General features: G+C 34.7%; 1 protein-coding gene across 3 annotated transcripts in view; it reads right to left on the bottom strand.

Annotated features, from left to right (window-relative positions):
• Positions 1-24,396, bottom strand: part of FER (FER tyrosine kinase) — a 163,203-nt gene that overhangs the window by 4,178 nt on the left and 134,629 nt on the right. For all 3 annotated transcript variants that reach the window (XM_085305337.1, XM_085305339.1, XM_085305340.1), the window contains 2 exons: positions 3,385-3,539; positions 199-321 (listed from right to left, as the gene is read on the bottom strand). In XM_085305337.1, coding sequence (XP_085161463.1) covers positions 199-321; positions 3,385-3,539 — 278 coding nt within the window. The remainder of the gene's footprint in view (positions 1-198; positions 322-3,384; positions 3,540-24,396) is intronic.

Below are 24,396 nucleotides of genomic sequence, written 5' to 3'. Positions count from 1 at the left end.
GTCAGTACCTTCCTTCTTGCAAGAAGCCTACAGATCACATTACGCCTTTCAAAAAACTAGACCTAATAATTAAATAGTCTAATAACATTTTTGCTGACGTTCCTAGATAACTCATATGTCATTTCTTTAGTATTTTTTTACTGTATGTATGAACAGCTCTATGAATCTGTACAGCATCTCTTTTGTGCAAATAACTACCTTTTTCCACTTGTTCTCGTGCTTGTTGGTTGGTCATTCCAGGGTAGGGGCACACTCCTAAACTGAAGGTCTCCCACAACAGGATTCCAAAGCTCCACACATCACTCTCAGATGTGTATCTCCCTAAGGAAAGGAGAGAAAAACAGTGACTTAACTTACAGAATATTTCTACTAATAATTCCCATTTTAGATAATTATGGACACAGATTTTCTGTAGAGGTATTATTTTGTCGGACTTTAAAGAGAATAAAGCTGTAGCGTCTAATGAACGTTCTTCAGTTACTCCTGTATTTCCTCTGCTGTTTTTCAAATGACAAACATAAATTATCTTAATACCTATGCATAAAATAAGCTAACTTAAAAGTTCCATGATTTTACAGACAGATTTGGTACATAAAAGCAGCACATGCTGGAGAATATCTCACCAGGTTGGTTATTTTCCATGTAAGTTAAGATTTTCTTTGACTCTTGCTGTGCAAAAATATTTTTTCTCCTAATATAAAAAGACAGGAAAATGTCAACTTTTTTTCCTTAGACTACAACCACTTTCAATTCTGAAGATGCTTTTCAAATACCTTTTCCAGTTACTTAACATAGCAGGGCAGTAAGTTGAGGAGCCAAAATCAATGGAGTTCTTAATTGCAAAGAGAGCCTGGATGCCTTACTCTGAGAAGCTACTCTCTGAAAATAAAAGTACTGTAGAGCTGTTTCAACTGTTGTTTAACTTGTACCTTGAAGAATGATGTGATCAATCAGCTAAACAAAATCTAGCCTACTGGTTCTGTTATCTTCAAATATGCTTCAGATAGATGGCAGAATTAAGATAGATAACTAAATTCCAAACCTCATTGCAGAATGAAAGCCTTCCATGAGGGTAGAAGGACAGCTGTTGGGGGAGATACTTCTGTTATTCCTGACTAGATTCACATTAAGAAGGACGCTGCATCTGGAAGTGACAGCTCCTAGTCCTTTGCATTAGAGACTATGAAAATATTATCTTAAAGATCCATTTACCACATTTCTTTTAGCACTTTTCATGGCTGTATTTCTTTGTTACATTCTATTTTATTCTGTAAGTGTCCTTATTCTTCAAAACATAGCTGTTCTTCCCAATGCATTGTTTGTTCATTAATGCTGAGCATTAACTAACCAGACTACCCTACTTCTGTTTCTTCCCCCTCCTGCTGCTACATTTCCAGAATGGCCCTATAACCTTCTTGTTGTGTCAGATTTTCAGCTAATCCCTGAAAGCCCAATATTCTTCACTTAGACTGGAGAAAAGGAAGATATATGTAAATTAGTGACAGTTGGTGCTATGACAACTGTTCTGGCATCAAAAAGTTCAGTTTGCTCTTAAACTAAATACCATCTCCAGCTGTGCTACATTAGCAGACAGTAATTATGGACATTCACTATGCTGTTTGTGGTAAGATTAATTTTCTTGTCTACATATCAACTCTTTTCAGAGTTTGGCATCCAGTAATTTAACATTTTTCATTAAAGTCATTCAGTAGATACAAGATAAAGTGGTTAGTTTTGTTTAAAAGAAAGTACAAATTCTGCAGTCAATAATCTTTCCCAGTATGATAATCTCTGGGCAACAAAGGGCATGCTCTTTCATAAACAAATAAATACAATAATTTATTAATGTTACAAAGAACCAAAAAATTTTACTGGAAAAATATATGCATTAAATATGTGTATTTTATTTTTGAGAGAATAGGAAGCAAAACTACCCATATCTTGGCCTAAGTATGTAATTTTACTAGGTACTTTTAAAGCAATTTCTTTATTTGCAGGAAGTGATGGAAATCATATAGCTCCAAATAAAAATAATGAGCTAGAATGGCAATGAACACTACTTAGTGAACTAAAGCTTAAGTCTTCCATAAGCTCAAGTAGCATCAGGATTTTATTCGTGACTTCAGGCACTGCTCCATAACCATTTGTCTTAATCTGGTTTCTAGAATTCCCAACATGTGTTTTGTCATCAGTTTTTTTTGTGACTGCTATTAATTTGTCATATAAAGTAAATCTAGAAGTGATTAAAAAAAGAACTTTGCTTTAAGCACTGTATCATTTGTCTAATAGCCAAATGACCCTGTTTCTCATTTTCCTTCAACCCATAAGTTTTTGCTGTTAAGAACTGACATGCTCAGTGGTTGTCATCTAGTTTTGAGACACTGCAAGTTTAGTTCTGTCTCATTCTTGTATCCCTGACTACTCTGAACGTTACACAAATTACCATAGTACTTATGAACACATAATTAGAATGGTAAAACACAAACTAGTTATTTTTACTTGCACTTTTCATGGGAATGAAAAAATATTCCATCAAAAATAACCCAGAAAACTTGCAAAACATAGTTAAAGCTAAATATTAGACTGCTGAACACTTTAACAAATGTTTGAGATAGATTATTTTCCAAACACTTCAGAAAGTCACTAAAATGGGTATGGAATTTGAGAATTTGAAGAGAACTGCATTCAAAACATGACATTCATTTAATATGCTGCTGCTTCACAGCCTACTTTACTCAGTAGAACTTATTTCTCTAGTTTCACCCACCAACTAAAAAGCAAAATCTGGCATCTTCTATTTTTGTTCTGAAGTTGCTACCCACATAGTATGGACCACTTCCCTCAATCTGAAATAACGGATTTTCCCCCCCGATACTAGCATAGCACCTTACAAAAATGCAGGTTAAGCTTTTTTTTTTTTTTTTTTNAAGTGATTCTATTTTTCTCTCATGCAATGGTTTATCTAATTGAGTGTTCTAGAATTTTCAAATTTTCTATTTTCAAAAAAAATGCTGGAATAATCACTGCCATAAATATGCAGAACTTGACATGTATTTTGTTAATGTTGATGTTAATGTTAAAGAACACAGGTCAGCCATGGGTCAACAGAGGTCTCGATTCTCACCTAGCAGCATTACTAAAGTATTATTTTATTGTTAAGTAAGTCAGTAGCAGGTTTGATGTTGCTGCTTTGTTCTGTTTCAAGAAAAAATAGTATTTTATACATAACTTAAATGAAGCTGAAATATTAAACTACTTTGAAAATTTGTTGTTCTGAGTTGGGCACAGGGAGGAAGAATATATGCTCAAATATTGTCAATGGTGTAATTCTCCTACATTTTATGCAGTATGTTTTTATGGCAAGAAGATAAATGCTAATCTTACCGTAGTTCAGAGCTTCTGGAGCAGTCCACTTGATAGGAATCTGCTTTAAGCCTGAAGATGAGTATACTCCATCATCTTCTTGACGAGACATTCCAAAATCACTTATTTTCAAAATGTTGCTTTCACCTACTAAGCAGTTCCTTGCAGCCAGGTCTCTAAGTTAAAACAAGAAGTAAACACGCACATTTTTACAGATTGAAAATTACTAAAAGTTATTTAAAATGTGAAGGCAAATTTGAAGTAGGTCCCTCCATCTTTTCTATCATAGCTGAATTTACCAGTAAAAGTGAGTATGTCACAGTATAGGTAAGGTTTCTAGAGACCAAATACATACACATTTCAATGCTGAAATAAGTAGATGCAAGAATCTGCTGTGGCTACATTGCCCATTGAGGTCACAGAAATAAATCTGCAGACTAAGAAATCAGATTTGATGCAAATGAGACAATTCCAAGAAGCAGCTTGAACCATGGTTCCCCTAATTGTGAAAGACACTGAGAAGCCAGAGATCTGGATCCATCTTATCACTACCAGCACTATAGGTTCCATCAAAAATAAAAAGCTACTCAGTATTGCACGAAAACATATTTGGCTTAGTGATGGATGAGAAGCCCAGAAAAATCAACAACCTTCCTTCCCCTTCCTCCACCTCAAAGATGCTTTTCAGATGAGGAGACAACCTGTACTAATATGTGATAAAAGGACCAATGCAGCTGCTCTACAGCATAAGTAAGTTTTGAATAATAATAAAATAGGGTTTTTGGAGAGAAAAGTGTTAGGTAACAGAATTAAATCAGTAGCATCAGTAGCAATTCATGGGCAAAGTATTTTTTTTTAACTAAATTGATAATTTAAATAGCAAAAATCAGTTGCTGTATGTGAATATTCCACAATACCTGCATTAGCTTTAATGTTTTGAATTGGAGCTGTAATGTGGTTTTGAAGTGAATGCCTTGAGCATTCCCATTTACTGCACATTCATTGGTTTTGAAGAGCAGTTTAGGTGCAAGCAAACCAGATTTCATTTGGGAGGAGACTAACCTAGAACTCTGCCTAAGGCATGCACCAAATTTGTGTCTACACCTAATGCAGAAAGAAAGGTCTGAACCAGTGACTGGTCCTTCAAGCAGCTTCAAACTCCATGCATGATGGGGATGTTCAGACCAGGGGATTGAACTTGATTTAGTTCAAAGAAAAAATCCTGAGCCATATATAGTGATGTTAAAGCCCCTTCAACTACAATTGCTTTGATCTACTGATCCATACTGATATTGCACTACCTTGTTTCATATATACACAGAACCTCTTTTTCCAGGTAATTATTATAATGATTTTAAATTTGTAAGTATAGGAATCTCAAAGAACTTGTCAGGCAGTGAGAACATCTATGCCTCTTTGGCCTGATGCTGCATTAATATCAATGCAGTTGTTCTCACAGGTAGTGAAGATGCACCATTTAAAAATAAGTCTGAAATCAGTTTCCAGCTGAAGAAATAGGCAAATGTGTAAAATGGTTTAAATACACACTAAAGTGCATAGTTTGACATTAACATGTTGTATTGTCTGGCAAAAGTGAGAGCTGCAATGCAAAATCAAATTGTTATTGCTTATACTCATGTCTGTAAAATGTGTTACCAAGGAGTTTCAGGAATTCAGGACAAATGCTCCAACTGTATTAARTCAGTAACATTTTCATCACTTTGCTCAATACAGTCTGGATGTTGTGCCAGACTGTACTGTGTGTTGAACTCTGTTTCTAATTTTTAGCATTTCTTGTTGAATTGTCCAGATTTCCCTATTTGTATTTATATACTTCAAACCATTTAAAAAAATACTGTTAGACTGGTATTTGTCTTCCTCATGCTCTTCTTTTTCACTTTGAGCATGTTGCTTAGATTTTTCTATATATGCCAAACAGTTTCTTCACTATTTCTCCTCATCTCTGACATGTTTTCTGATGTAAAATTAGGCTGATGCTATTGATATGTTTTCTTTAAAAGGATCTTGATACTTTTAAAGTCTAGATACAAGAAAAAATGGTGGAAGATACGTTTTGGCGACTGATTCATTAGAGAACTTGTAGTTATCATCTGACAAAAGGGTCTCAAAAATATTAGCTCTATTGCTTTACATAAATAACAGCATTAATTTTCTTCCAGTTTCCAGGATTCTAATTAATTTAAAAATATCTTTAATTTATATAATGTTCTGCTTGCTGCTGATAAAAGGAGGTAGGGTATTTTGCAGCAGAGTATCCCTGTATACTCCCTGAAATCTGTATACCATTCTATTCACTATCTCATCCCTTTGGCATGACCAGCCTATTTCACGACGTTTAGTTGCTCTCTCTTCTAAATCTCTCCTGTCAGCCAGGTTTGGTGTGGAGGCCGTTCCATTGCATGCATCGAGAAACAAAAATATTCTTCCCTTTTCCACAAAGGGAAGAAATAGTCCTTTCTTACTCTCTTCTCCTCTCTCTTGAAATGGGCTTCAGGCAGAAGCATATTTTATTACAGTGCAGCATAGTCAAGCAGCAGAAAGGCTAGAAGTGATGTTGGCATAATGCTATTAAGGGGCTTATAGAAAAACCTTTACATCTTATCTTTCTGCATCAGTGAGTAAAAACAAAAGAAACTGTAAATATATAGGGTTAATGATTAGAAAACCACTCTGAAGAGTCAATATTACAGATGATAACTATCCTACTAAATATTTGTAATAACTCATCACACTTTCTAGATGATCTTTTAAAACAAATACGTTCAGTTTGTTTTCCTTCTCTTTAACTTCCCCCAAAGTAAACATCCTAAATAAGCACTGATACAGTTGCATKGAATTAGGTGCCTCTCTCTGTATAGGGCATTGTTTTTCTTTTCATACAGCATTTACTACTTACTGCAGTAATTCCATAAAATCAGTATTACCATTATTAAACAAGAACAGAAATACTCACTATATCACATTATGAAAGCCATACAGAGTGGGCACAAATTACACTCAGCAGCTGTTATAAAATCTCCTAGGGACATTAAAAACAAAGGAAAAAGCCCCTTACTCCAACTACCAAAGTGGAAAAACTAATACGTAAAGCAGAAATATCACTTTTAAGCCCTATTCTAAAGTTTCTGTCAAGCACAAACACCTCATAGACTGTATATTGCTAATACAGGCTGGACTGCTGAAACTACAGCAGATAGCTCTAATGWCTTTTGCTAAAAATCCAAAGCAATTTAAAGTGGAAGTGGAGGCAATTTCTGTGTGCAGGAATTGCTATCATCCAGATTCATGTGCATCAGTGAGGACTTAAACASCCTGGAAAGAATTGAACAGCAACAAATACCCAGCATTTCCATGGGATTCCACTTATTAAAACAAACAAACAAAAAAAAGAGACAACCCCACATTACAAAACCCACAGGACAGACAACTGCCTCACTGAAGAAATTAGCCTCTTCCCTGGATCAGGTAGTTAAAACATCCTCAGCTGATAAAAACAAGTAATTAGTGAACAAGATCGGTATACCTTCTTTGCACATTTAATTCAAAACTCTCCATTAGCTGATTAAAGAAGAAAGGGTGATAAGTCTACATGTGAAACTGTTGTTTTTTGTGGTCTACAGATACGCCCATTCTTTCAACCACTTCAGGTAACTTCCAGTGCTGGTTGGCTAATTAAACCAAAAYAGATGTATTTCAAAAGTTCCTTGCTATGCACATGCTACTACTTTTTCCTCGGTGTGAAGACTATATCAGATGATAGTATCTAGTAACAGATCTGAAAACTAGAGAATCAGAAGCACATAATTCCAAATGCTCTACATTGGCCTTCTCTTCTACACTTTATTTCTTCTTATTATTGTACCTACTTATGACATAATGAATACTAATGGAAAAATATTAACTGTAATGCTAATCATTTTTCTAAGTTTCTCATATAACAACTCATCCATCTTCATTTTCACAGATGACTAGTGCTAGGACAGCAGMGACCACTCAAGCTAGCTGCAGTAGCAATTTCTTGATGATCTCTTGCTGTCCATATTTTTTGATGCTGKYTGTTTTTCTCAACTGTAAAATAAGTAATAAATACTTATCTACTCTAGCCAGTAGATAAGTTCCACAACTTATTTGTGACTTCATTCAAACCATATAATTGACATTTTATATCCATGAAAAATCACTTTACAAATTAAGTTCATTCAACTGTACAATAAACTATCCAGTTTCCTYAGTTCTGATAAAATAACAGTTTATACCATGAGAGTCCAACTCTAGCAAAAACATTAGAAAAAAAATTTAGTCACAGTCTTAGTGAAAATTACAATTTACTTTGACCACATCCTGATCATTACTAATGAGGAGGAGGATGGTGGACCTTGGGAAAGTTGTGGGTCTGAATAGCCCTGTGTAAGTAACATTATAGCAATCCAAMAATATTAGGACAACTAGAAAGTAGAAAGCATCTCCCAGAGATCCCCCAAAGCATAGCACATACAGGAATAATACCAATGCTGGATTCCCTGCTTGGATTTCAATACTTCCTATATCAAACCATCTATAGATAAACATTATCGAAATGAAATGCAGCCATTCCTATGCTCTTGCACTGCTTGACAGAAACACTACAGGACATAACAGGCATGAAAATGGATAAATTTACGCTAACCATGTTTTTAAAATATTCACTAGAAATCAAAATTATATGGGAAATTAAATATTCAAAAAGTGATTATCCAAGATGGAATTTGATCAAAACATAAGCTGATATTTTGTGCTCAAGAAAAGCAAACGTAATTCACAATCAATCACAGAAATCCCTAGTTTTTGATTTCTGAAATCAGTAATACAGGTAAGGTTGCCTTACTGATGGTAAGGCAAATTCCATTTTCATGGAAAAGATGCCACATGTGCTTTATTATTTACAGAAGCAACTAACAAGAAAAATAATATTAGAGCACTAGTTTGTTTGTACTAACACATCAGGGCGTTATTCAGTCTGTGTGATGACCTGGAACTTGCTACAGTCCTTGCCCTTTAATACAAGGAAAGCTTCTCAGTTTCACAGATAAATGTAATCTCTAATTAATTTCCAAATCGTTTGCTTATTCTGTTCTGTAGCATACTGTCAGAATATCACTGATGTCTCTGTGCAGGAGCATTAAATACTGGTTTTAAATTGTTTGCAAGCTTGATGAAATCTGAAAAGGCAGACCACCTCAAAGATGATAATAAAAAGATATTTACTTGGTCATTATACATCAGCAATAGAAAAGCTTTGCGTGCTGAATTTAAAGAAAATGTCTAAAGCGGATGAATTTTTAGCACTGACCTTGTGATGATTAAGTTTTCTAGAGAATGAATTTTTCATTTTTGTTAAACAAAGCCATATTCCAGTGTACATATTATTATGCATTAATAGTTTAAAAAATCAGTTTAACGCTAATTATGAAAGCGGAGCATGAGAAACAGACAAAAAAACACTGCAAGTGCCCAAGCAACCAACTAATTCAAGAGCATTATTATAATACCATTACTATTATTTTGTCTTCTCTTCTCTTTTCATGATAGTAAACCAAAATTTAAAACATAGAACACAGGTTTCAGTGAAAAAGGAAATATTTAAAACTTTGACTCTCTTTCCACGTTAGAATTATGTACAGCTAGAGCCTACCAAAGCTATTCAGATCAGCTCAGACAGCAAACAAGTTTAGCCAGTGCTGTTCTTTCAACAGCTAACACCAATAATGTTGGTGAACATTGAACTCTGAACGCCTTTATAAGAGTTGAATCTATTTATGCTCCTACCAGTAGAGAGATATGTATTAAGATTTCACGAGTAACAGATGAATCTAGACTAATGTCCATATACTAAGAGATGATATAGTATTATAAAGGCGTTAGATTCCAATACACAGTTTAATGCAGTTAGAAAAACAATAGCTAATCATCAGGGTACAAAGACATGAAGAATCCAGCGTAATTAAGGTACAACAGACTACATGTTTGTGAAACTAATACACAAGGAATAAGAAAGAAACCAAATAAATTAGGTTGATTAGAACTTAGGAAAGGAAAAGGCAGAGAAACAGTAGAATTAAATAGCACTAGACAAAAGGGTTAATATTGTAAGTAAGCTTTGCAGCTGGAATAAAAGGAAATGTCTCCTGAATTTTTAAGAGACAGATATAAAGGACACTAATAGAGAAGAATGAACTATGGTTTAAAGCAATTATTACAATGTTGGTCTTTCTTTTTTTAGTAAGGGAAGAATTTAAATGGATAGCACAGGTAACATATGCTAACTATGGACATCGGGCTGGCAGCGATGATACACAATAATATAAATTTGATTCATAATTTRCTAATCAGAGCAAAAACCACTTTGTAATTTGTACCTAGCAACATCTCTCTCCTACATGTCAAAGATAGATTGTCAACACGTGATTACTATCATGTTAAAATACTTTTTATTCCAGTAACAGTTCATGTTTTGCAACTGTCATAAAAGAATCTGAAATAAAGCTGAGTAGAAATGAAAATRAGAAATAGTCTGCTAATTGTCCTGGATAATTAAGGAAGATATACAGTTAGCTGATCGGGAATATTTAAAAATTTTCATGAGGCTAGTAAATTACACAGAACTATACATAACATCAACTATCAGACACCTATTATAAAGCTATGGATTTACTGTACCTGGCTAACATTATTAAGTATTTCCACACAAATAATGTTCCMAAACTGCACTATAGATACACAGGATCCTCACTGATATTTTAAAGTTTACATCTATCAGCACTTGCTGTGGGCAAAGATAATGCAACAGATAACCCAAGGTTTAGCTAAGTATTTGCTAAACTCCTAAAATCTTCCTGCATAAAGAAAGAGCATCATTATTTGGACTGTCATMTATTTTGAAAATTGCCTGAAAGACCAGAGTAAGCATTTTAATAAATGATAATGTACTGAAGTGTAAGGTGCCTGTTTTCATTTAGCAGCTTTACTAATGATCTGGAGGAAATGTTAAACAGCAATTTTAATTAAATCTCCAGATGATATGAAATTAGGAACTGCTGCAAACACCAATAAGGGCAAAAATTAAATAAAAATAATGAAAAAATGAATGAAAAATGAAGAGAGAAATGTCTGTTGGAAATAACAAAATTAGATTTAAACTGTAAAACAGAAATGAATAAGTTGTGAAAAATTAAACCAAAATACAGATATTCAGTAAAATGCAAATACTTCACAGTAATTGTGTTGAAAGAAAAGGAATCCAAAAGAGGAACAAAATAATTATGGACCTGATGAGACTGTGTATAAATAGAAGTAATGGAATGAAATTGAGCATAGGAAAATAAAAGCTGATTATCTACTAGATTGGGAGAAAGCTGCCTAGGGAAATAGAGAAATTCTGTTTTCTTAATCTACTTACTTAAAAAACATAAAACCAGTTAAATAGGTATAAAGAACAATGCTCAGTTTCAAAGAGAAGGACTGAATAAGCTAATACAATGTTTTATGAATTTAAAATGAGCATTTTAATGATCCTGCACCCTTGACTATATGAACACAGTAATAACAAAAAAATAACTTATTGTAATTGTACTATTACTATTTGTTATTAAATAACAAAAAAGTAGGAATAATCCTTAGAACCATGTTGTTTTGAAATCAGCATATTTGTTCATTTTAGTCTGTATGAAAAGCTGACTTTTCAACTAGTCACATGCATGCACACTCTGCATCTCATAGAAATCTGAAGTGTAAATTTTACCACTTAGAATATAAGCTGCCAGCAACATACAGCAAAATAATCCTATAGATTTATTTTCACTATACATTTATTTCAGCTTAGAGTGTATAGAAATCGGCATAGGCAAATTTAAGATGACATTTTGGTACTGCACTGTAAAATTATATCAGATAACTGCTAACTGCTAATTAAATGACAACTAGAGAGTTACAGTTCTTGCAAATCTTTACAATAAGCTTAACAACAGGCAAAAATAACACAACGTCGGAGGCAACTGGTGAAACAAAGTGCTCATGTATACAAAAAAGTACTTACAGATGTTGCCAGTGAGTATAAGCAGGCACCTACAAAGTCAGAATTTTTTATTACTGCAACATTGCCTGTATTATTTGCACCAAAGTCTGTATCCACTGCATCTCTACCCAAAATACATTTTCTCCACTCAAAACACTGAGTTGATGTTGGCAGCTTTGCTGCCATTAAATGCATGCTAYTTATGGAATCTCACCACAGTAAAAAGAGCCATTAAATTCAGTTTTTTAAACAGTTTAGTAGGAATCAGAACTATTGCATGTAACAAGGTAGAAAATGACAGTATACTCACTTTTATTTATTTATTTTTTTCTCCATATAAAATCGGTCTTTTACTTTGTAATGAATTGATTAGAGAGTTCAGTTGACCCTACAGGAGGTACTTGCATTTTCTTACAGATGTATCTCACTACAGAAACCAAGCATTTGTCAAACTGACAAGCCCTCCTTCCCCCACCCCCAGGCAACTTTTGGAAGACTAAGATCTCATTCCCATGGTACTTCTTGTAATATTTTAATTATCTTTCCTTCCCCAGTATTTAAAAACTATAATTCCTTTTTTTTTTTTTTTCCTCAGCTGGAAGGCTGGAGATCGCTTCCACGTACTACTGATGTCAGAACCCTTTCCTAAATGCAGCAACCATGCAGTCTCAAGAGATTTGGAGATGAGTTTCTTTTGTTTGTTTCTACTTTTGAATTTTACCCTCTAGGCTTGTTTGCATTTTTTAAAACATGTTATTGGTGAATAGGTCTGCCTGCTGTCCTGGACCTCCTTTCTCTGAAAAAAGGTTAAGCTTGAGTATGTGGAATATTAAGGGGGAAAAAGGGTGAACAGCAGTTGTGGCTGCTGTCATGTAAAATGCATGGAATTGATCATTGCAATTCAGACATAGATTTTGTGGGACTAAAGTTCTGTAAGTGTCACTTRGAAATGCAGATCAAATTTAAGTCTGACTGCTTACACGTAGTTGTTGGATATAAATCATGAAAGCAAATCCCAAAGTAGAAAATAGTGTCCAACTCATTAAAAACAAGAATATGAAAGTGGTGAGGTTGGAACATAATGAAATGGCTAATGAAGTTGGAGGTGTGAGGTAGATATTCCTATATTAATAACAAAGGAAAAAGTACGTTGTATACAGTTTAAAAGTCAATAGTTGTAGCTTAACTAGCTGTTTACTGAATGACCCACAACCTGAAATCCTTGCTCTACTAAAGTTAATTAACTAAATGGAATCAGGATTTCAACCACTATTTTAAAACTCAATTTGTTCAATTATTTAACTATACCATCTTACAACTTAACTAAGTTTTACTAAAAACAGATATTATTTCTTCAGAGGAAAGCATTCTGCAAACCTGTACTGGAAATGAATTGATATAACACAGGTGAGCCCTAAACAGAAAAGTGAGGCTTGAGGATTTACAAAAACACAGCAATTACCTGGTGACAGGACAAACTAAATTCCTTTTTTCCAATAAAGAATAAAAATACAAAATTCTTTTGATAGCACATAGTTAGTATTTGTGGGAAGCAACCATAGCAACTAGTATCATGAGAAAGAGACTCTTCAAATCTAAATGCCAGTGTTATATAATTTGGCTCAAGTAAGCTTTATACGCACAGACATTTATATAGATACAAATATATATACAAATACAAACAAAGGATATTCATTTTCAAAATTTTTCTATTAGCTTGCCCAATAATCAGACAATTTTTCCTTTCTTAATCACAATGCAGTTTGTCACATTTATTGGATCACTGAAAACAAGTATGTTTTCTCCTTTGCATTTTTATCATTCAGCTTTCTATGAATATGAATTTTGCCTACATTTTTGCTTTTTTCTGAATTACCAGTTTATTTCCCACTTTAACATCAGTATCTAGAGCTGCATGTAGTATTCTGCTCAGCATGTGTCAGTGCTACCTTGCAGACTGATAAAATTTTTCTTTCATCTGTTTATTTCTAGAGCATGAATACCAACTGCAACTCTTTATGCTGTCTTTGTAAAAGAGGATATGAATAGTACAGTATGTTAGATATGAAATGATTTTGTCGTGAATACGTGAATGGGAATATAAAGGAAGTATAYAATTGATCAGTGAAATGAAAGTTCTGTATATGTAACCCAGACTCTTAGAGGAAATAATTGAACAGTATTTGCGTATATTCTTCTTTTTTTTTTTAGAAAAAAAATATATGTCAGTAGCTGCAACTAGTAACAGCTGAATTGAATCTGTATTCCAATATGTTTCCAATATGTTATGTCTCTATAGCAAATAATTCAGTGCATGAGAAACAGATAAACAGACTGAAGTAGCTGGTGCTAAGGCTCCTCAGATTTCCACTATATGCAGTAAGAGGGGTTTACTTATGCTTAGATATAGTCTGGTCTCCTGTGCCAGACATGGTCCTGAATTTGTTGAAGCACAGATATGATACAAACTTAGGCTTCCTTCAGTGCAGGCTTCTCTAGCAAGCATCATTTCATCCTTGCCCCTGTGCCACGCAGACAGCGGCAGGACATCAGTGCCCTGCCATCATCATTTCTGCGCCTCCTCATTTCTGAGTTACATCGTTGTGCCCCGCAACTGCCCCACCTTCCAGTTCCAAGTTTAGACAACATCTTCTGCAAGGGGTCATAGCACCAGTAGAGGTGAACTATATGGATTTAAAGACTGGATTAAATCTTTAATCTTAGAAAAATGCTGGCTCACTGTCAAATCTAAAAAATTACCTAGCACTAAATCAGTTCGTATTAAAGACTCCCCAAAAGCAAGCTGAAGCACTTTAAGACAATGACTAATTCCTGGTTAAAAAAAGAACAATCATATATTTAATGACAAAAAGTATGTCCTTATATTTTACATAGAAGAAACTTCTATCACTTTTAAATTTTTCTGAGAGCTCTCTGTCTGACTCCCTTTGAAGCTTACAGTGCTGTCTTGTGGTAGGAAAGCCAGTTTTTTACTTACAAACATATGAATGGTTAATTTCAATTTACTGCAAGTCCAGCTGTTTTAAAGAAATATAAACACTGAGAAGTTAAACAGTAGAAAATTAAAATACATTAATAAATAACCAATAAAAGTATGTCTGTAATCACAGTAATACTATTTCACACTCAAATTCAGTCAAAATCAGAAAATAGCAGCATGAGAGATCCTGTCATGTCAGTTTTGCCATCTTTGTTCGTAAAACTCAGAATTTCTGTTTAGGCACAGCATAATCCCTGATTTTTTCAAGCTAGGAAGATATGAAACCCTTAGCTGCTACYAGTTTTTCATGTAAGCAGTTACTTTAGCCACTATAAAGACTACTAGAAATACAAATGGGAGCAGAGKTGGTCCCAGTAAGAGAAAATGAGGAGGGAGTCGGCGTTGCTGGTTCCATCCAGGCCCTCTCAAGGAGAAGCAGGCTGGTGTGGGAGAGGGCGAGCTGCACAAGCAGCAGTGGCAAGGAAGGGTGGGCTTCCTGCCAGGGAAAGAGGAGTCATGAAGCTCTGGGATAGCTAAGATATGAAGGACAGTCATTTCACTCATTACTAAACGGGAATGGAGATGTTTGTAGCCCACTAACTCAACTATTAAGAAGTGACAGTCATAGCAGGAAAGTTTAAAAACTCCCAGTTTAAGCATTTGTAAGTTTACTCAGCATACCGATCTCCAAGATCGTGTCCAGAAGTTACTCCAAAAGCAGTAAGCCTTTCTAATCAAGTAGCTTTACTTAATCTGCCATCTTAATCTCTACATAGTAGTTTCTCAAAACTGAGGCTCAGTCCTTATTCCACTGGCTTATTTGTACTTCCCAGAACCCATGCAATTTGATGAAGTATCTTACATTCTGCTTTGTCATATAAAGGTTTCTGATCCTGCTCTGTCAGGCATGAATGACTCAGCTTGAATCTGTGAACAGTAAAATCCTGTAACATTGATTCAGTAAATCTTGCAGCTTCGTGTACCTTCATGATCTCTCTCAATCATCTTCTAAGTCAGTTAACAGGCCTGTAAGGTTTTGTTCACTGGCTGAAGCCTTGCATAGAGGATTTTGAAATATCTTTTGACAAAGAGCAAGTCTTTCTTTCAATCACTACTCACAGTGATATAAAAATGTTTCATAAATATGTCCTCACACTGTAATTCTGCCAGAGAAGACAGAAGGAGGCTGAAAACTACAATGAAATGAGAAAAGTGGGAAAAAAAAAGTCCTGAGCTTATTGTTTGTTTTGTTTTATTTTATTATATCAAAGAACTATGACTCCTTTAGGATGTATGATCCAACTGAATTTAATTTCTGATGGATGCATTTGGTCAGATTTGGTCAGAATCTTCTTGTGAACAGTATCTGTTGGATCTGCATCTACCTTTGAACTGAGCTAAATGTACATAACCTTACCTAAGTTTCTGTCTGCTTTATGAGAAAAATGTCTTGATGCTCTAAGATGAACAGTAAGTTGAAAAAATGWATTATTTCCTTAGTTATTTGATATGTAGAACTATATACCATCTATGATTATCCAGAAATAATACACGCTTTAAAACAGTAATTCCTAATGTTTTTCAGCTGAATGAATTCAAACTTTTCACGAAGGCAGACTAAAACCCTCTTTACATTCTTCCTTTCTCTTCCTATTTTTCACACAGCCACACACTTAAACCAAATGAACACATCAGTGATAAAACTACAGCAATGCAAAGCTATGAGGTACTTCTGAAACACCACCACTAGCACAGGGAACATCTACACTACAGTAAGGTATACAGTCATTGGTATTCTCTAAAAARTAGTGGAGAAATTTTTGTCAAATCCACAAAACAGCTAAAATCTAGTATGCATATAAAAATACGTGTGTGTATGCATGCATGTGTGCACACATGTAAAATTAGAAGAGGGAAATATACTTATTTTCCTCAAAAAAGCAAAATGGAAGTTTATTATTCCTTTGCACCAACACACAGCCTAAGAATTTTCAACTAAAATTGAGGTAGTTTCCTGTCTGAAACAACTAGAGCACACTCCTCTATGGATGGTCAAGAATGACTATCAGGAAGCCATTAAAATACTAAACTACATTATATTTCACTGCAATATGTATTTCCTTTTCTAGCAACATTGACTAGAATTTTCTATTGTGAGAAAAAGGCTGGAAAGATTTTACATCCAAGTTACAGCATGCTTTGGTTTTGCTTCAAAAATACTGATGTTTATACTTACCTTTTGGCCAATGTTCTATGCTCAGATAATTCTGGATGTGTCATTTCTAAGGTGACCTACCTGGTCTGTAAGTGTTGAATGTCCTTCTTCTCCTTCCCCCCTACCAGTCCAACTACCTATGTTTTTGTCCTGTCCTATGATGTAATTGGCCATTGGTCTTCGACATGAATGTCTCTATTACCCACTGTAAAAATGAAAACCCGGCAGTCCATCGTTCTTTTTCCTATTGTGATCAAAGACAAGGTTTAAAAGCTGTGAAAAACCCACCAGTGGTATCATCAGTCAGAATGGTATATTCTTACATTCCTGCCTGTGAAGCATTGGTATCTGACAGTATATACGTGAGAGCCTCTCCACTTTCCCCAACGGATTTAATTTGAAACTTTGAACTCCAAAATACAGTAAACAAGTAAAAATAAGAACTATCACTGTTACTTCATGGCAATGACTATAACAACTTGTAATAACATGTATCTGATGTACAGCAAAAGCAATTCTTACAATCTAAAGCCCTATTTCTTTTCCAGTTGACTTTAGTGACAACTGAATTTTTGGTGATTTCTGCATGGCAAGTTGCATTTAATGCACTTATGGACAMACGCAACACCAACTTCGCTGTGCCCTGCAATTAGACTTTAGTATACAGAATCAGTTCATTTTTTTCAGTACAATTTAATAGTAAAATTCTTGCTACAAAGATGACAAGCAAACTGCTATTTTATTTTAAATACGATCAGATAACCAGTGTTTGTTAGAAGCAAATTAATTCACTTCTCTTTCATGGAACGGAAGTTCATCTGGCTGTAAAAAGTCTAAGCTTTTCACTTAGTATTCAGTTTCAGTGGGAGGTTAGGACCCTCGGTTGAATAATGGTTTCCCTTTTTAATGATTTTAGATTCACAGCTCGCCATTTCCTTCCAATTATTGTTATTAAAGCTACAGTGTTCTCCAGACTTTTACATCTGTTCAAAAGTACTGTTTAAGAAATAGGAGTGCCTTAGATGAGAAAGTGGATAAAGGAGATATTCCTGAAAGAGTATGTGTATGTTTAAATTGTTCAGTATTAGGGTACATTTTTCTCTCTAGGAGAAAYTAGGGGAATTTCATAATAATTTTAATTTTTGTCTTTTCTTACTCAAATAAACCAGTCTATGCAAACTAGCAAAATCTAGAAGAACAGTTCTAATAACATAATGTAACTTCATGTTCTACCTCTTAAAAAAAATAAATAAATGTAAACACAGAGAAGCTAAAATTCCTGTTGAAAGTGATGACAGCTAAGAGTACAAGGAACTGCTAAAATTAAATCCTGCGGAATTAAAATGAAGATCTGAGGTAGAARTACCTAAATACTCCAGATGAGACTGGCATACTTAATGTGTTTTACACATGTGAGAAATTCAACATTTTCTCTTCTGTAGCCTTTGGATAAAGTATACTTGTGTCTATGACAATAATTGCAGAGTACATGTTTTTATTGTTCTTGTTGAACACAACTGAAATTCACATTCTGTGAACTTCAGGTTTGTTATTTATCTAAATAGTAGATGTCACTAAACTTTTGACATACACCATAAAAAATAATTACATTTATTCCACTACTCTCCACTGTAATAGGGCCATGAAAGTAAAGAGTATTATTTATACCATGTAGGAAAGCTTTATGATTTTACTGATCACCACAATAGCTTTCTCAAACATTAGTTGCATGTTATTTTTATATTAGTTTCAATGGCCAGTACTCTCATTTTTTTCTTTTTCTTTTTTTTAATTAAGGAGAGCCTCCTGCTCTCATGCAGTGAATGGATTTATTACTCTAAAAGGTGCTACTCTGATGAAATTGCCTGAACAGTACTTTTTAATTCCTAATATTTATAAAGAAGGAAGTGGTATTGCATTTAACAAGAGGAACCCTAACACAGTATCATATCAAACACGCACAATGCTACAACATGTTAAACAGAATGAAGAAGCCTATGAAAACTTGGTGATACTTCTTTCAATCCCTTTTACCTTATTTTTAGCAAAGCTTACTCATTTTTTTAGAGTGAATCTTCTGTATCAGGAAGATCTCATGAGAAAAAGATATACCGACTCAACTCTGCAAAGGCAAAACAAAAAAAAAAGGCATAATAAACTTATCTTAAAACAAGAAAAAAAATTAAATCTCCTCTGAATTTTTTCATGAATTGTTGGCAATATAATTTCTTCTTATCTCTTACTATAATTATTACCCTTCCTGTAACAAATGTTGATACTTAACTCTACTCCTCACCACTGTGTTAAATCCATAGAACATTAGGTTTTCTAATGCAAGGACTTATATTTGATTCGTTCTTGCACGCATTAAGATTAGCCATTGTGCTACTATAAAATGAAAAACTCTTCTAGAAGAGCAGATCACACATACATGCATCATAGGCAGTTGTACTACAGTATCATACAGTTTTTTTGAACATACACTACGTGTCATTCTTTTGGACCCTCTGCTGAACCTCGGCATCCTAACACAAGCTCAGCATGGCAGAAAGACGAGACTATTCTCTGAGATTTCCAAGAACTGCTAAGCGCTCAAATATGTAAGACCAGAAGTACCAGCTTGCTACTGAAATATTTGTTCTAGCTATGCTGTAGCAAGAACAAATAATATCATACTTCCTGATACAGAGTKTTGCAAATTGCATTTTCTTGTTCACGTGTTAGCCAATTATGTAGTAAAATCTGAAATTGTAGGGAAAATGGAATGTATAGGTAAGAAATGTCAGAAAGAGAAGTTCTGAACTATCAGAAGGTAGCAGAACTTGCAAGTTTTTTACGTTTATTTTCTTGTAGAATTTTTCTCCTAAAATGGTTCATTTTCTTCTAAAATTTCCTATTATTTKGAACATCGCATCAGGCATTGTGTTACCAACCTGGTAGTATAACAAGTTGTATTTTCAAATCTGTGAATTCCATAGCATGAGACTTGCAAACCTGAAAAACCAATTATTTTAGTTCTGATACTGTGGTTATGAACACCACTGAAACTAGCTGTAAGACTCCTAAAGCCTTCCCATAGGCCTTCTTAGGCTAACACAGGCTTTAGCATAGGCCAGAACAGACTTCCTCACCACTCCAACCAAAACTCCTAAGTCTTGCTTTTTGCTTATAGGTGCACCTACAGGCAACTTGTCTGCTATTCTGTAGGATTTTAAAGGAGCTATTACTAGCTTACTGAAATGAAACATTTGTTGGCCCAGTAAGCTTTGCTGTGAAATCAGGACAGGGTAACCTGAAACTATGGCAACTGTATTGTCTTGTCAAATCTTTATATTTCAATAAGACCTGTCACACATTGGTCACGTACACACAGAAGCTAATGACGACACATGCACAGGTAACATATAGTCTTAAAGCTACAGAAGACAGCAGCATTCTCTCTTCTTGAAGAAGCGAGAAATAAGAATCATCTGAAGATCCTGTCTCTCCCACCAAGTAGAACAGCACTTGGCCATTGACTTGATTTGGGCAGAACAGCAAGCAGATGTTTTAATCACCAGCGTGAGGTGAAGTTGTAGTTCATTAAATTTTGCTTTATTTGTATACAATGTATGCTCATTAGCATAGATTTCTCATATCCTGCCTCTTGGACATCCCATCAAAAGCCACAATAAATCATCTGTCCATTCAGTCTGCCCAGGAACCCAGCTCCATGCTCAGCTTAGCTTGTTCCCACAAATGAGTGGGCAGATAACCTGGAGAGCACTTCCCATCTGAAAAACTCTTATAGCTCCCTCTGCTGGGTTATGTCTTAATGATTCTGAGTCATATTATATCATTTGGGTATTGAACTCCTTGAATGAGGAATTCTCTCCATTCAGTTAGTAAAAGGACATGGATTACACAGATATAATTCTTTTAAAATTAGTATTAATTTACAAGTGAACATTATGTTAATACTTGTGTTATTAATTCAATTTTATTATTTTCATTTTGATTAAGGAGAGTTATCTTTAACACAAAAAATGAAGTATTAATCACAGTGTATTACATTAGATAAACTTTGGTTTGGCAGTTTGCCCATGAACTAACAGAAAACCCAAGCTGCGAATGCCTCTAAAAAGATCAAAAGCAGGGTTAGTAGTATGAGCTTTCACAAGAAAGCAAGCATTTTTCTTGTTAGTGTAAAAATGTAGCTACCTCCACCTGCAGAGATTACCTCTGGAAGGTCATTCATTTCTATGYAGACCTTTAAAAAACAGACAAGAGAGTGTTCCCAGCTAAGGGATTATTACCTCCATTCAGTATAATTTTAGTAAGTGTTGTTTCCACTTCCCCCATTACAAACAATATATTATGCTTTCATTGATTAACAGACACAGCACAGAGGCCAAGAAACACTAATGGTTGTGACAGCGTCTTAAATATAAGGAAATCCCTACCAGATAACAGTTGGGGTTGGCTGATAGGAGCAGTCTGAATGGAAACCTTGCTCTGCTGTCACCCACAGACAAGGGATTTTGTATTTGTTGTGCTGTATTTGTTTCCTGCACAAGCACCAAATCCACAGAGTTCAGTTAACATTTCAAGTCACATATAAGTTTTATATGAATACATGAAATATTTATACTTCTTTAAAAATACAAAACAAAGAGTCACACTTGATTAGAACCAAGAAGTTAGTTACCTTCTAATGGTAAATCCACCTTCTAGTAGCTAACTGAAGAATGAAGGGTATGAACTCAAAGTGCGTGCGTGCTAGCATGCTTTTCAGCATCCCTTACATTACCCAGTTATTGGTGTATTCTACCACCACAGATTCTTATTACAATACCTTATTGTCAATATGGACCTGGATTTTTTTAAAAATAAGTCTACAGAATAATTCTGCAATAGTACGTCTAAACAATTTATCACTTCATGGTAATAATTCTAGGAAAAGTGACATACTGAAATCTCAGCGGTCGCAAATAATTGGGATGTTTTCCCCATTTTATTGGGAACACAAAGAATGACATTCAGACACAATCAACAGTAGGGAAAGTTTATTGTAAAGTGAAAATATCAACCTCATTAAAACCCTTCATTTAATAGACACTTTAAAACATTAGTATAAAGGGCTATCTTTGGCTGATCAAATGGATTATGTCTAATGCCATTCAGATAATTTGTCACCTGTATATTAACTAGATATAACATGAAACCTAATGGAGATTTCAGTTAAATAAGATGAAACATTGTAATTGCCTTTTAGAAAGAAAAGTCAATCACAGAAAGAGAAACCTTTTTTTCTTCATATTTGTTTTATATGTAGAAACTTTAGTTTGTCATTCCAAACTGAAAAACACCAAAATCTAATGTTTTATACTAAACTGACCTATGGGAACTATTCATTATTAATGTCAGTCTCAAAATGACCATAGTTAAACAACTTTGCTTTGCAGTTTTATTAATAGATGATAGATAGATAATTTAATATTTAACAGTAAGAGTAACCAGTGGCAAAGATAACTGGTGCTGGAAATTCTCAGTGGCAAATAAAATCTGTCTTATTTATCACAAACTCAAGCAGTAGATGAAGAAAGAAATGTGGTACTCTAAAAGAAGATAACAGAACTTCAAGGTCTATCATTAATGTGAGAAATATTAATATAACTATATTCCATATAACCATATTTAATATAATCATTCTATTATTTATGCAACAACAAAAAGCTGTAATTAAAAATATATTTCCTACATACTGCATATATTAATGTAATGAGATATATAGTCTAYTGATTATTGATATAACAGTAAAAAGTCACAATTAAAAATATGTATTTCCTACACACTGCAATTACTGACATCTCTGGTAACAAGACTGCAGCACTGAGCATAATTCAGACAAATATATGTAAAATAACATGAACTTGCATAGAGAGAGAGATTTACAGTAAATAAAAATGTATTCAGACATTTCTTATATCATACTTTGGTCATGTAAACTCCTGCATCCATTACTCTAATCACAAGCTTTTAGAACTATTTCTGCAGCAGTGGCAAAGCTCACTGAGACATGGGACATAACTAGTTTGCTTTTAATGGAGATCGGGGTGAATTTAGTGGAGATTCAGGGGTGAATTTAATGGAGACTGGAGTTAGCAGTACCAACCCTAACAACAAATACATAGCCTGCATTGAAAAAATATATTATTCTCTCTTTTAAATCTTTTGTTATTCAGTCATGCACAAATTTGGAAGTCATCAATAATTTAGTGAAACTGATAACACATTTTCAGGAAGCTGACTTTGTATTCAGAAGCAGTTCTCCATCATAAACCACATCCACTTACATTACAGTATRCTTAGAATTCAATAATTGCTCTAATTTAGTATCCTGACTTTTGAGTATACTACACTTGTAATATTTAATTCAATGGGTTCAGCTTACATTTCCTACTTTTTTCTCCTTAATGCTTTCAGATCAGAATTCTACAAGCTCATTGAAGAAAAAATAATTGTGTTGCTAAAATAAGTTTTCAGACAAGCAGAATTAACAATTCAGAACTGATTCAGCTTTAATTGTTAATAGATTAATCTAAGATCAATCCTCACTTACCAATGTGATAGACAAGAAATGTAAGTTGCAGAAAAAAAAGCCTTGAAGATATTTCATTTATTTACAGCTGTTCATTGTTAAACTGAGATCAGTTTAACTTATCAATGTCTACAAATATCTGAAGGGAGGGTGTCAAGAGGATGGGGCCRGACTCTTTTCAGTGGTGCCCCGGGATAGGATGAGAGGCAACAGGCACAAACAGAAGTGCAAGAAGTTCCGTCTGAACTTAAGGGAAAACGTCTTTACTGTGAAAGTAACAGAGCACCGGAAGAGGCTGCTGAGAGAGGTTGTAGAGTCTCTTTCCTTGGAGACATTCAAAAGCTGTCTGGACAGAGTCCTGAGCAATGTGCTGTAGGTGTCCCTGCCTGAGCAGGGCAGGTGGACTAGATGATCTCCTCCGGAGATCTCTTTGAATGTCAACCCTTCTGTGAATGCAGTCTTCCTGACCAACAGTCAAGAAATCTAAACAGGTAAGCCGACCCACTGAATTATTTTCTGCTATTTTTAGCACGTTTCTCACATGGAGGAGTAACTTTATTCCTGCTCTGAAAGCCTTGCTGCATTTAGGCAGTCTGGTAATGAGTATTCATAGTATCTAACTGATAGAAATAAGCGAAAATTGGAGACTCTGAAGGTGCTGAAAAGAAAACCATGTGGGTCAGAATAGATCTGGAAAAGCTACTTGATCCTTGGTCTTGTCTTACCAATGAAGGGAGCTGTGCAGAAGGTGTGCATTCTTGCTTCTGACTGGAATCAAGAATGCATTTGTTACTGGTCCAGAAGTTGGCCTCCATCGGAGAAGAATTTTAGACACTTCTGCTCATCTCTGAGGAAAAAAAGATTATTGTCTGGGAAGCCACAATTCTGAAAGACTGAGATTACAACATTTTCCCAAACTAGCACTTCCTTGCCTTCCAATGAAAAAAGTGTGGATAATGCCATCTGTGACTATCTGAACATGCTGCCTGAAGATGAGCAGAAGGAAGAAATGACAAGCATGTCTGGCAACTCTGAGCTGTCAGAACCAAGCTCCTGTAACTTCTGCTTGTTSTTAGGTGACTCACCTCTCTGAGCTAAAAGAGCATCTGACTAATATTACCACTCTAGACAGGGTTGTGAAAATGAAAGGACATTCCAAGGCAAAT

This window comes from Rhea americana, unplaced genomic scaffold (assembly GCF_003343005.1).
Source record: "Rhea americana isolate MKP2758 unplaced genomic scaffold, rheAme1 scaffold_22, whole genome shotgun sequence".
NCBI lineage: Eukaryota > Metazoa > Chordata > Aves > Rheiformes > Rheidae > Rhea > Rhea americana.
The sequence above is the reverse complement of the archived record's forward strand: the minus strand, read 5'-3'. Positions and strand labels throughout refer to the sequence as shown.